The 14,017-nt window shown below is 37.7% G+C and overlaps 1 protein-coding gene across 4 annotated transcripts; it reads right to left on the bottom strand.

The window, feature by feature from the left end:
• Window positions 1-388: 388 nt before the first annotated feature.
• Window positions 389-13,799, bottom strand: LOC112318526 (NKG2-A/NKG2-B type II integral membrane protein-like). 4 transcript variants are annotated; one of them, XR_008426535.1, is made up of 7 exons: window positions 13,586-13,799; window positions 13,102-13,197; window positions 12,580-12,633; window positions 11,892-12,043; window positions 7,506-7,606; window positions 7,071-7,278; window positions 389-1,110 (listed from the first exon to the last, which is right to left on the bottom strand). XR_008426535.1 is itself a non-coding variant. In XM_053921816.1 (7 exons), exons 1-6 carry the CDS (start codon window positions 13,770-13,772, stop codon window positions 7,088-7,090), a joined length of 708 nt encoding a protein of 235 aa, XP_053777791.1. In that variant the 5' UTR covers window positions 13,773-13,799; the 3' UTR covers window positions 389-1,110; window positions 7,071-7,087. The 4 variants fall into 4 exon arrangements, 3 of the variants coding, with proteins under 3 accessions (XP_053777791.1, XP_053777792.1, XP_053777794.1); XM_053921816.1 differs by having other exon boundaries at window positions 7,071-7,205; XM_053921817.1 differs by lacking the exon at window positions 389-1,110 and adding an exon at window positions 1,124-1,752 and having other exon boundaries at window positions 7,071-7,205.
• Window positions 13,800-14,017: the final 218 nt, after the last annotated feature.

Here is a 14,017-nt window from a genome sequence, read left to right as displayed (position 1 = left end):
TTTTGATTCACTTATGAAAAAATAATAATAGTATTACCTACTGTTTTTGCTTCAATGTGACTTTTTAAAATATCAAGTGCCCATACTTGTATAAGACTAGGTCTGTCTGAAAAATGTCCAGCCATTGTTAATATACTAAGAATGGTTTGCGTGACATCAATGTATCATGGCAGCCAAGGAGAGTGGGCTGGAATGCACATGTGTGAACAATGACAACATCACTGTACTAGTCAGAGGGGGCAGTAGATGCCATTGATTGACCATGTGTACTGTGTGGCCATTGCATATAAAATGACCAAGGAAGTAGAGCAATGAATCTCCACCAAATTTTGTGATGAGTTTAGATATTCCTCCACGGAAACTACTTGGATGATATGGAAGGCTTTCAAGGATGTTGCAATGAGTGCAGTGCAAACAATAAAGTGTGGCAGCAATGTTTCAATGGTGGTCGAGAATCTGTTAAAAGAATGCAAATCTGTTCTGGAAGGTCTACAACAAGCAGAATGTCTGAGAATGTCGAGCATGTACAGACTACAATCAACAAAGATGGGTGACGGACAGTGCGAGAACGAGCAGGTGATCTGGGAATTCCAAAAACTACTGTGTCTTAGATTTTGATGCAGGATCTCGGCATGGGAAACTCCCTTCAGTGGCCTCTGCTGCCAGAGCAGACAGAACATTGAGCTGCAGTTGCTAATGACTTGATTCAAACTGCTATCAATGAACCAGATTTTCTCAGGATGATCAAAACAGGAGAGGAACTATGGGTCTATGGGTGTCATCCAGAAAAGAAGGCCCAGTTGTCACACTGGAAGTCACCTGGTTCTCCACACCTGAAGAAGGCACAGCAAGGTTGCAGCAAGATCAAGACCACGTTAACTGTGTTTTTGATTGGGAAGGTGTTATCCACCATGAGTACACCACTCTAGGCCAAACAGCAGCAGCTGTGAGCTTCTGGTGATCAGCAGCTTCATCACAACAACCTGCCTGCTCAGGCATCACATCTCATGCAGAGTTCTTTGGTGAAACAAATCACCCACGTGACTGAGCACCCTTACAGCCCCGATTTGGCACACTGCGACTTCTGAATTTTCCAAAAACTAAAATCACCTTTGAAAGAGAAGAGATTTCAGATCATCAATGAAATTCAGGAAAATACAATGGCAGAAATCAAAGAGAGGATTTTGCAGAGTATTTTGAACAGTGGAAGAGATGCTGGGAGACCTGCGTAAGGTCCCAAGGTGCCTGCTTTGAAGGAGACTGAGACGTCGTTGTCCTATGCAGAGATTTCTTGTATTCTGTATCTCCTTTAGTAAGTGTCTTTATTTTTCATATTACATGGCTGGGTACTTTCTGGATTTCTGTACAAAGAATTAATTGATCAGACACAAGCTTGCTATGTGACGTGATCAATTAGATTCAGCTCTATTAGTGACCTCTATATTTGTGGTTGAAGGAAGTGCATTTACACAGGCTGGATGTTGTTGTGTTGTTTGTTGTCACTTTTCCATCTGACAATCTAAGGGAGAAAAGGTCTGTGCCCCAGACTAAACATAAGGTATGGCATGTTTTAAAGATTCTTGCAGCACTTCTGTTCAAAATCACTGAGAAAGGCTGTTGTGACATCATGGTGCTTGTTTTCAACTCTCCTGCATTCGACGAACCTCACAGAATAAAAACAGTGGATGGAATGCAGCATTAGAGTTGCCCACATGATCACCTAAGGATTACAGCCTTTGCAGCAACATGTTCCTGGAAGGAAAAGAAAGACATGGCAACCCCCAATTATACTGCACTACCAAAACTATCCCGCAAAACCCCCCTTAACTCTCCACCTCTCACCACTGACATGGTCTGCCCCTGACTCCCAACCATCGACATTGTCATGACTAATGATCTAACACCATTAAAAACTACTAACCCTCCATGTGCTATTCACAGAAGGTCACCAGCAACCTGATTCTGTGTCCCAGTCCCTATGTCATTCAGCTCAAATCATGTTATCATGTAGGCATTTTATCATTTCGCATCATCACAAGGAAAAGGAGGGTGAGTACAGCTCAGTAAGACATTTTGAGAGAGAGAGTGAGGCCATATTCACCAAACTTGTGTTACTTTATACAGTTATAATTGTTCTGTGTTGTTATTGATCATTATTGTTAATCTCTTACTGTGCCTAATTTATAGATTAAACTTTACCATAGGTATGTATGTGTAGGAAAACACAGTACACAACAGAGTTCAGTACTTTCCATGGTTTCAGGCATCTCCGGGGAGTCTTGTGATGTACACCCTGCCGACACTGGGGAATCTACTGTGTATCTCACAGCAGGGTTAGCGATGGTCATGTCATACTGACATCGTTAGTACTTCCTTATTTTAGAGCTGAACTTTGACTTCTTGCCCACCTTCCTTTAATTCATTCTCTCCCTGAAACCCCCACCTTTGGCAAACACAAGTCTGATCTCTTTTTCTACGATCTGTTGTTGTTTTGGGATTTTACATATGAGATCATACAGTATTTGATGACTATAGCTTTGTAATGTAGCTTGAAGTCAGGAAGTGCGATACCCCTGCTTTGTTCTTTTCCCTCACATGTATTTGACTATTCAAAGCCTTTTGTGGTTGCATATAAGTAGGAGTGGGTTTTTCTACTTCTGTGAAATATGTCATTGGAATCTTGATAGGAATTGTATTGAACCTATAGGTGGACTTTGGCAATATTGACAATTTAACACTATTAATTCTTCCAATACATGAACATGGAATACCTTTGATTTATTTGTGTCTTCAATTTCTTTCATCAATATCTTGTAGTTTTCTGCATAGAGATTTTTCATCTCCTTAGTTAAATGCATTCCTAGTATTTTACTGTTCCTGATTCTATTGTGAATGGAATTGATTTCTTTATTTCTCTTGCACAAATTTTGTTATTAATGTATACAATACTACTGCTTTTGTTGCTATATGTACCTTCTATGCCTAATATTTTGAGTTTTCATCATGGTAAATGTTGAATTTTGTCAAATATTTTCTGCATTTATTGTAAAAATCATATAATTCTTTTCTTTCATTCTATTAATGTGATGTATCCCATTAATTAATTTCTCTATGTTAAACAATCCTTGCATCCCAGGTGTAAATCCCATTAGATCAGGGTGGATGATCAATTAATGTGCTGCTAAATTTTGTTTGTTAGCATTTTATTGAGAACTTTTGTTTTTAAATTTATCAGGGATATTATCTTGTAGTTTTCTATTGAAGTAGTGCTCTTTTATGGTTTTGGTTCAAAAAAGATTTTGGGAGTGTTTTCTTCTCTTTAATTTTCTGGAAGAGTTTGTGAAGAATTGGTGCCAATTCTCTTTCAAATGTATGGTAAAATTTTCCAGAGAAGCCATATGGTCTTGGGTTTATCCTCATTGGAAATTTTTGATTACAGATTCAATCTCCTTACTAGTAATTAGTCTATTTGAACTTCTATATATTCATGATTTAGTCTTGATAAGTGTATGTTTCTAAAATATCTCCACCTTTTCAAATTGTTCCGTTGTTGGCATACAATATTTCATAGTAATCTTTCATAACTCTTTTAGTTTCTGTGGTTTCCACTGTAATGTCTTCTTGTCATTCATGATTTTGTTATCTTGGGTCCTATCTCTTTTTTACTTCATTACTCTAGCTAAGGGTTTGTCAATTTTGTTTATTTTTTCAAAGAAACAACTCTGTTTGTTTAATCTTCTCCATTGTTTTTCAGTTCTCAGTTCATTTATTTCTGTTCTAGTATTTATTTTCTCTCTTCTGCTGACTCAGTTTGTTCTTTCTAGTTTCCTAATGCATAGAGTTAGGTTGTATGACAGGAATTGAGTTCATTTTATAAACTTTCCTACAAAAGCATTCTTCAGGCTCTGTTGGTGTTATTACTGAAAAGTGCCATTAAAAATATAACAGTAGTGGAGGTTATTACCCTAAGTGAAATCAGTAAAAGACAACTACCATATGCCAGTCACAAAAAGACAAATACCATATGCTCTCACTTATATATGGCATCTAAGGAACAAAACAACTTGTGAACAAAATAAAATAGAGGCATTGATACATGTTGCAGACTGACATCTTTCAGAGGGGAGGGGTGGTGGAGGGGACTGGATGAAAAAAGGTGAAGAGATAAGCCAATGAACCTACATGCATAACCTTAGACAACTGTGTGATGATGGCCAGACGGAAGGGGGTGAGGTTTGGGTGATGTGGGCAAGGTGGGGACAGGAATGGGGACATCTGGAATATGTAAACAATAAAAATATAGTTAAGAAAAGAAGAAAATAATAAAAAGGATGAACAACTTATAAAATGTATAACAGTACTTTTATACAAAGTCTTCTAGGAAACAAAAAAAGAAAAATGCTTTTTGATATATCTTTGATAATAAAAACTGTGGAATATTAACTGACCATAGAGACATGGGTTTATTTCTGGTTTCTCTATTTTGTTCTGTTCATGTGTATGTCTGTTCTTATGCCAGTACCAGACTGTTTTGATTACACTGGCCTTGTAATATAGTTTGATGTCAGGTATTGTGATCCTTCTTAATGTGTTCTTCTTTCTCAAAATTGCTGCAGCTATTTTGGGGTCATTTATCATTCCATATAAAGTTTTGAAATGTTTGTTCTATATCTGTGAAATATTCCATTTTATTTTAATAAGAATTGTGTTGAACAAAGGGGGGAAGCTTAAAACAAAGTAAAAATAGCCTCTTAAACATATGGTGTTGGGAGATCTGGACAGGTACGTGCAAAAAATGAAACTTGACCACCAACTTACACCATACACAAAAATAAACTCAAGATGGATAAAACACTGAAATATACGTTGTGACACCATAAAAGTGCTAGAGGAGAACATAGGCAGGAAAAACTCAGATATTCTATGCAGCAATATTTTCACCAATAAGTCCCCTAGAGCAAGGGACAGCAAGGGATGAATAAATAAATAGGACTTCATCAAAATAAAAAGCTTCTGCACAGCTAAAGAAAACATCAGCAAAATGAAAATGGAACCAACCATATGGGAAAATATATCTCCCAATGACATCTCGGACCAGGGTCTGATCTCCACAATATACAAAGAGTTCACACGACCACACTCCAGGAAGACAAACAACCCAGTTTAAAAGTAGGCAAAGGGCCTGAACAGACACTTCTCCAAGGAAGACATACAGAGGCCTAGACACATATGAAAGGATGCTCAGCATCACTAGCCCTTAGAGAGATGCAAATTAAAACCACAATAAGATACCACTTCACATCATTCAGAATGGACACCATAAACAAATCAACAAACAACAAGTGCTGGCGAGGCTGTGGAGAAAAGGGAACCCTACTACCTTGCTGGTGGGAATGCAGACTGGTACATCCACTGTGGAAAACAGTGTGGAATTTCCTCAAAAAACTAAAAATGAAACTGCCTTTTGACCTGACAATTCTACTGCTACGATTATACACTAAGAATCCCAAACACCAAGTTAAAAGAAACTATGCACCCCAATGTTCATAGAGGCACAATTCATAATAGCCAAGTGCTGGAGGCAACCTAAATGCCCACCAGTAAATGAGTGCATAAAAAAAAAAAAACTAAAGACACATTGAAATAAAGAACAAACTGACAATAACCAGAGGGGAGGGCATAAAGGAGTAATGGTGGAAACAAGGGGAAGGGACACCATGGAACATGTACAAAGGACCCATGGACAAAGCCAAAGGTGGGTAGGATTGACAATGGGAGGTGGGAGGTGGGTGGGATGGTGAAAATGGTGTCAGGAAAAGGGACACACTGTACTTGAACAACAATAAAAATAAATAAATAAAAACTGTCAAGTACATAACCTAAATAAAAACTTGTTCAGAACTCTTTATGAACAATGGTAAAAATGCAACTTAATATAAGTGTAACATATGCACAGAAATTTAAAGAAGGACAAAACAAAATGATGATCGTGGCTTTAGTTTAGAAGTAATGAAATAAAGGTAGTTTACTTCATAAACATTATACAGAAAAAACATTTATCATTCCAAATGATACAACAGTAATAAAAATGTAACATCAATCGAATATAAAATCTATTAGAAAATAGCAATATTATGGAATTGCTTTAATATGAGAAAAGTATACTGAAAAAATGTAAAACAAAACTCTTTCTTTATGATGAAATATTTAAATATTTTTCCCTAAAAGAGAGAAGGATACATACAGAACTTTTACTCTCCATACTACCCAACACTGGAAACAAAAACCTACTCTGTGGTAATGACTCAAGAAAATGAAGAAATTGTTCCAGGGAAAAAGAAATTAAATAAATCTTAATATAAACTATTCAAAGGAATATATGTTTGAAATGATAAAACTAATACAACAAAATTAACATGTAAACCTCAATTGTATATCTTTTTAAAGTAGCAAAACTACTAAAGAAAACTTTTAAAGAAGTATACCATTTACAAAATCATGAGTATGAAATACCAATATTGACATTTCTTTAAGACTTCAATATAGGAAAATTTAAAAATATAGTAAAGAAATGAAAGAAAACCAAATACATGGAAGAATAAAGTATGATTTGATGGGGGTTTTTTTTTAAGCCTTTCTGAGGTGTAATTACAAAGCACACAACTCATGCATTTAGAATGTGCGTATCAGTGATGTTAAGTATGTTCACAGAGCCTTGCAGCTATCACCACCAGCAAAATTTGGAAAGTTTTCAGCCCTCTAAAGAACCAGTGAACCAATTAGAAGTCATTTCCTATTCCCACATACCCTCATATCTCTGCGGGTTTGCCTGTTCTTGATAGTTCATTTAAACTGACTCACACAACATGTGATCTTTTAGAAACGTTGAATGTCACAAGCATAATGCTGAGCAAAAAGTGGCAGACACTAAAAGAAAGTGTATCTGTACTTTTGGATTATATATTAGTTTCCAGTAATGCTTATGGAATTTTTTTCATTACAAGAACAAATAATTCATTTGAAGACTTATGCAATCATAATATTATTGCCATTTTATGAAAAACAGTTACCTGGCAGAATCCAAGCTTTAACCATAAAACCTATGCTTGCAAATATATATCTTTGAAGATTCACAACTGCTTGCTGCGAGGCCGTATTTGTGTAACATCACACAGTTTCTGTTACCGGGTGGCGATTCTGTTATCCTGCGGTGGAGAAAACGCACACTCCTGTTCTACGTTGTACGACGGCAATCCGCGCAACAACAAATAGCATGTTCTATGCAAGCACAATAGCATGTTTTACAAATGGGCAGTGATGTTTTCCATATGATATAGTAAAAGTTGGTTACTAAGAAAACTAGGTAGTCATTCTTAATATTTATATCAACATTGCATTAACTCTGAACATCATGCTCACAATTCAACTTAAATGTATTAATAAAACTTTTGAATTGTTCTCTTTTATGTTTTCCTTTTATACAGCACAAAATAAAAAAGACTCACTGTAGTGTGGGAGTTGAACCATTTATCAACATCCACGGCTGATCACGGCTTCTACGAAAAACTCCGATCCATGATGCAGGTGATAGGAAACTCAGAAATTTCTACCCCAAAATAAAAACAAATTATTTAAATAATCATTCTGAAAGTTTGCATTATGCTTTTTAAGATGCATGTAGTGTATTGTGTCATAGGATCCTTCATTAGAGAACAAAATGGAGTGTTGGATCCTAATCTAACACAAAGCTATATTTAGACTTTTGCTACAGTTGTATTAAAATCAATTTTCATACTGCCGAAACTTTTCAACAGCATGTGTACATTTGATTTAAAATTAACTCCTAAACATTTATGCATCATAGTTTCATTTATCCTCTTAGGTTAATAAGGAATATTCTGCTACATTTATTTTAGTTGTTACCCATGTTGGCAAATCTAACTCCTCAAGGTTTTAAATAAGTTTCTGAACATTTATATAATGTATTTGAATCCATAACTAAATCATTGTAGTTTCCTATTGTTTTTCAGAGATTCGGTTTTTAAAAAATTAAGGGACTGTAATTGAGAAAATAAAGGGGAAGATGTTGGCATAGGTAAATATGGCTTGCCTTTTCACACAATCACATAAAAATTACAACTAAATTACAGAAAACCCATCACTCAGAACTATCAGAAATACACTTGAATGGAATTCTGACAACTATGGAATTAAAGAAACCACATCCATCAGACTGGAGGAGAGGTGGAGATGCTGAATGGACTGTTGCTACATCCACGTGTTGTGGATAAAAGTTCATGAGGGATATCTCAGGGGCGAGGAGTCCCAGACACACACCAGGCCCCCTCCAGCCTCCAGAGTTCCAGTGGCGGGAAGATAAATCCCCATAATTTCCGACTGCAAAAACCAGCAGGAATTGAGTCAGTGGAGGAACTTCTGGGGTCTCAAGCAGTTCCTCTTAAAGAACCCACACATGGACTTACACAGACTCCCTACCTCTGAGTTCCAGCACTGTAGTAGCAGCTTGAAAGGCACCAGTGGTATACAGGGAGGGACTGGAATGTCTGGCATCAAGGTGAGAGCTGACGGACAGCTTTCTCCCAGACAAAAAGGTGGGCAGAGCCAGAGAGCCAGAAGGTGGGTGTCATATCTGAGACTCAATTGATCTAGCTCATAATGATTTCCCAGCCCTAGGGATCACCTGAGCCTCCATGCCACCCAACTTACAGCTATTAACAGTGGCTTTTCCATATGAATGGCTGGTATTGGCTCATGCTTCAGAACTTCCTAAATCCTTCCAAACAAGCAACAGCAGGCCTCCGTGAACCCCCAGCCACCTCCTTTTCTTCCCCATTCCACATCCCTTGCCAAGTGGTCCCAGGCATTACACTAGCACCAGCCAGCCTAAATTCACAGCTTGGCTTCACCTGGGAATCTCCAATCCCAGCAGAGGTAGTAACCATCTTAGATTGCTCAGTAGCACAGGCAGGGTGGCCCCGGGCCAAGCAGAGGTGGGGCCTGACCTTGGCCTTTACCACCCAGGAAACCCCAGGACTTGTGCACCCAGTGGACAGCTACAGACCATGTTGGAGCATCACCACCCTGCCTCTGCACAGCTGATCCTCCACAGAGGGCAGAGGTTGGTGGTCAGTGGTAGCAGCCAGTCCTTCCAGCTCATTGGCCTGGGTAAATCCCACCATTGACTTGCCAAAAGCAACCAAGACTCAACTGCAAGAGGAGGGGGCACTCAATCCACATGAAGGGCACACTTTGAGTACCTAGTCTGGTTAATAGGGGAGGTTGTGCTACTGGACACTACAGGACACCTACTACATTAGGCCACACTACCAAGACTCAAGAGTCAAAGCAGCTGTACCAAATACATAGAAACAAACACAAGGAGGCTGCCAAAATGAAGAAACAAACAAAAAAAAAACCTGCCTAAATGAAAGAAAAGATAAAAACTGCAGAAAAATAGCTAAACAAAATAGAAATAAGCAATTTATCAGATGCAGAGTTCAAAACACAGGTTATAAGGATGCTCAAGAAACTCAGTGAGGACCTCAACAGCATAAAAAGATCCAATCAGAAATGAAGTATACATAATTGAAATAAAGAACAACTTCCTGGGAAACAACAATAGAGTGGATGAAGTCAATAATCAAATCAATGATTTGCAACATAAGGAAGCAAAAAACAACCACACAGAACAACGAATCCAAAAAAATCCAAAAAAGAGCCCCCAAAAGAAAAAAGAATCCAAAAAAATGAGGCTAGTATAAGCTGCCTCTGGGACAACATCAAGCGATCCAACATTCACATCATGGGGTGCCAGAAAGAGAAGAGAAAAAGCAAGAAATGGCAGATCTATTTGAAAAAAATAGTGAAAGAAAACTTCCCTAATTTGGTGAAGAAAATACACATGCAGGTCCAGAAAGTACAGAGAGTTGCAAACAAGAAAGATACAAAGAGATCCACTCTAAGACGTATCATAATTACAATATCAAAGGTTAAAGATAAAGACAGAATCTCAAAAGCAGCAAGAGAAAAGCGGTTATTTACCTTCAGGGGAGTTTCCATAAAACTGTCAGCTTATTCCTCAAAGAAATTTTGCAGGCAAGAAGGGATTGGCAAGAAATATTCAAAGTCATGAAACTCAGGGACCTACATCCAAGATTGCTTTACCCAGGAAAGCTATCATTTAGAATTGAAGGGCAGATAAAACACTTCCCAGATAAGAAAAAAAATAGTGGTGTTCATCATCACAAACTCTTATTATCTGTCGTGTTAAAGGGACTTATTTAAGAAGAAGATTAAAAAAAGTAGAAGATCAAAACTGTGAACAATAAAATGGCAATAAATATACCTCTACCAACAATCGAATCTGAAAATCAAACTAAGCAAACAAAAGAACCAAGAAGAGCAGAGAGAGAGTTCTGGTTACAGAGAACATTTTGATGGTTGCTAGATCGGAAGGTGGTGTAAGGGAATGGTAGAAGTGAGGGAATTAAGAACTACAAATAGGCAGTTACAGAATAGACATGGGGGTGTAAAGTACAGTATAGGAAATGGAGTAGCCAAAGAATTTATAGGTATAACCCATCGATATGAACAATGGTGGGGGGATGGCCTGGGGGGGCTGGGGGGGAGGCAAAGGGGAGAATATTGGAACAACTGTAATAGCATAATCAATAAAATACAATTAAACAAATAAAGGAAACTAAATGTAAAGCTTGTTTTGGGGGGCCCTGCACCATTCTCTAAGCAGATAAGCCCTGAAGGGATCTTTTTTGTGTTTGTCGAATCTCAAGGTCCAGGTGTCAGAGACTGATTTTTCTGAAGACTACAGTTATAAATTCTGTAACTAATAAAAAACACAACTCAAAGAGAATCCTGAAAGGTGGAAAGAAGGAAAATAATTTGGTACACCAGGATTAGGGAAAAACACTGGGAGAGGGTATCTTATACTCCCACCCAAATGAAAGTGAGGCTTGGTGCTTCCCACACCCCACCCAGCAAAAGGAGGTGGCTGAAGGAAACCATTCCTCCTCCGCCCTGCAGAGGGAAGCCTGCCCAGCAAATCCAGGCAGGCCTAGAGGGTGATCCATCAGGACACCTGCTCACAAAAGCAAGCAGAGCAAGTGTCTCTCCTTTCCCTGAGAGAAACCAGGGTAGGTGGGTTGGAGGTGGAACAAGCAAACAGGATTTTATGACTAAAAGAAACGGACTTAGAAAGGTTCTTCATCCCTGAGGGCATGAGACTCACATCCCCAATGAAAGACATCACATAGGTGGATTTTCAAATGTTACATTCACGTAAGTCAGCAGTGAAAATTACCTAACAGCAGATAAATGCAATACAGATAAAAGGCAACAATAGCATATGGGAGTGAAAAAAGGCAGGAAGAAAAATGTCTACTGTATGATTTCCTTTATATGAGGTTCAAAAACAAGCAAAGAGACTCTACAATACTCAAAGTCAGCCCGGTGGGTAAGCGGTGAGCGAGGAGAAGGGCTGAGAGAACGAATGCTCAGGGGCAGGGCTGTGGAGGACTGCCAGCTGCATTTCGTGATCTGATTTGTAATCACCTGGTTCTCCCCCCTGTGTAACCAATCTGCTCAGCTGTGATGTGGTTAGTGTCCTTCACATAAGGTGAAGTTAAATGGCAAAGTTGAATTTAGAAACCAAACACATATAGCACAGTTTTCTATGAAAAGCAAATGTACATTACTGGTATACAATATAACAAAATATTATAAAGTCAAACAATGGAATATTACACAGACTTTAAATAGCTACAAATACATACAAAAATATGGATGAATGCTACAAATACAATATTGACTGAAACAAGCCATTAATGAAGTGTATGAAATGTTTGATATCTCACCTTTTCTTCTTCATCATCTATACAGACCAGGCTAGAGCTCTTAGAGGCACAGGCCATCGAACTCTCAGTCCATGTTTTCTCTTCAGTGCTGATGTAATAGCAGTTGTTGGAATATGTAAACCAGTCTGGTGGACAATGACCACAAGAATGTGCTGAGGAACGATGATGAATTATTAGGCAATGACAACTTGATGTTTAAAAATGAAACTTAACTTACATAATTGCACAAGTATAAACATATATGTACATAATATTTCTAAGCATCCTCACAGGCTGGTACATATAATGCAAAACACACTCACAAAAACACACAGAAGAGTCAGCCCCTCACCCCCTAATTCACGTGCCCATATAAAGCAAACACACACACACAAATATCCACTCTACACATATCCAAGAGTCAATGAATGAAAGCACTTGTTAAGAAGAGTAAAATTACTTATTTTGTCATATTGTAACAGTGGGAAGTTTGAGCCAATAGGCAACAGTGGGTTTGGAGATTTTAAATGAGTATTTCTTTATATAGTTGCATAAGAAAAAAAACTCTTCCACAAATATTATTATAAACAATTGTAGCCCATTCTATAATTCATGTTCCCCCCAAAATATTTGTTACCATTTTTATCTTACCTAAGATAGAGACAAAAATATAAACTGTGCAAATACGAGAATGTTGAAAATTATGTACCTTTCTGGATCTTCGTTATTGGGGAGGAATAGTTCTTCTTTAGTGTTGCACGAGCTACAAAAATTAAAGAAAATCTTTAAAATTCTTAAAAAATAATCTAAACAATTCATAACACTTTGAAATATTATGATTTGTTTAGAATAATCTGCAATAAAATTTATTTTGTCAGAAAAAGTTAATAAAGTAATACCATTCAGGGGAAAATATAATAAAATTCTACAGAACAAAAATTCACTATCTCTTTACATTATTTCATTTAACCAATCTCAAAATGAATTTATATTTCTAAGGTCTTCCAGCCTTCAAACACACATGTTTGAGTTATGAAATCAGAATATATGAATGTATACAAAATACTTTCTATAATCCTTATTAGTCACGTATTTAACAAATTTAAAATAACCATTCTACATTTAGTCCAAATGCATATCTTTAAGTGAGAGTCCTATAATATTTTGAAGTGTTTAGAGGTATTGATGAATACTGAAGTGAAAAGGTCATATATTACAAAAACTTACTTACGTTGATTAACAGCTACTGGTATCACAGCGCAGGTCAGGACAAGGCAGATGACCCCTAGGATCCCAGCAATGAGCTTCTCTGGAGGTGGCAGGGATGCTGCAGGGAGGGAAATGGAAACACTGAGAAAGGGGAGATGGAGACAATTGTTTAGATAGTTTATAAACAGAAAACCCCCAAGCACAGGTAATCATATAAATAAACTTGTACCCCAAAACTGTTATCTACCCCTGTAATCTTCCTCTCAGAATATGTCATTACATTTTCAATAAATATAATGCTGTACAAGTTACTGGTCAAAGACTACAACTTACAACAATATCTGATAAAATTAGTCCTCAGCTTCCATATTAACAGACCATATTCCAATATCAAGTCCTGATCTTTAAGATGAAAACTATGTGAGCTTATCCCCTTCTCTTTCCCACACGTCTGCTCCCAGCCGCACATCCTAGAACAGTTATGCTGTGTCTGTTGAATGTGGTACCTCTGCAATGGTCATTCTCGTCACTCCCTCGAAGATCCTGAGAAGCAGTTTGAAGATTCAATTCTGCATAGGTGAGTCCCTGCTCAGTTCCTGGAATGGAGCCTTTAGTGCCCTTAGGTTTCGTGTGCTGTCTCTTTGCGTCCTTAACCAGATTCAGTTCTGCATAGGTTACTCTTTGGTCACTCATCTCTGCAGCTGAGCGGTGGCCCAGACTGTGCTCTGCAATATGTGTGCTTACGAATAAATGTCACATGCCCTGAAGACATCCCTCACAGTGACACTGGGCGGGGTAGAGGGGGAGTCTCGGGCTCATTTCCCAGTTGAAGAATTGAAGTCTTGTTCTAAATTCCTTACAGGTTTGAACAAGTATCTTATGGTAAAATACATTTTTAAATATACTCTACATTTGTTTATATATTATTTGTTGCAGCA

This window comes from Desmodus rotundus, chromosome 3, assembly GCF_022682495.2.
Source record: "Desmodus rotundus isolate HL8 chromosome 3, HLdesRot8A.1, whole genome shotgun sequence".
In the NCBI taxonomy this organism is placed as follows: domain Eukaryota; kingdom Metazoa; phylum Chordata; class Mammalia; order Chiroptera; family Phyllostomidae; genus Desmodus; species Desmodus rotundus.
Note: the sequence above shows the minus strand (reverse complement) of the source record. Positions and strands in the feature narration are given on the sequence as shown.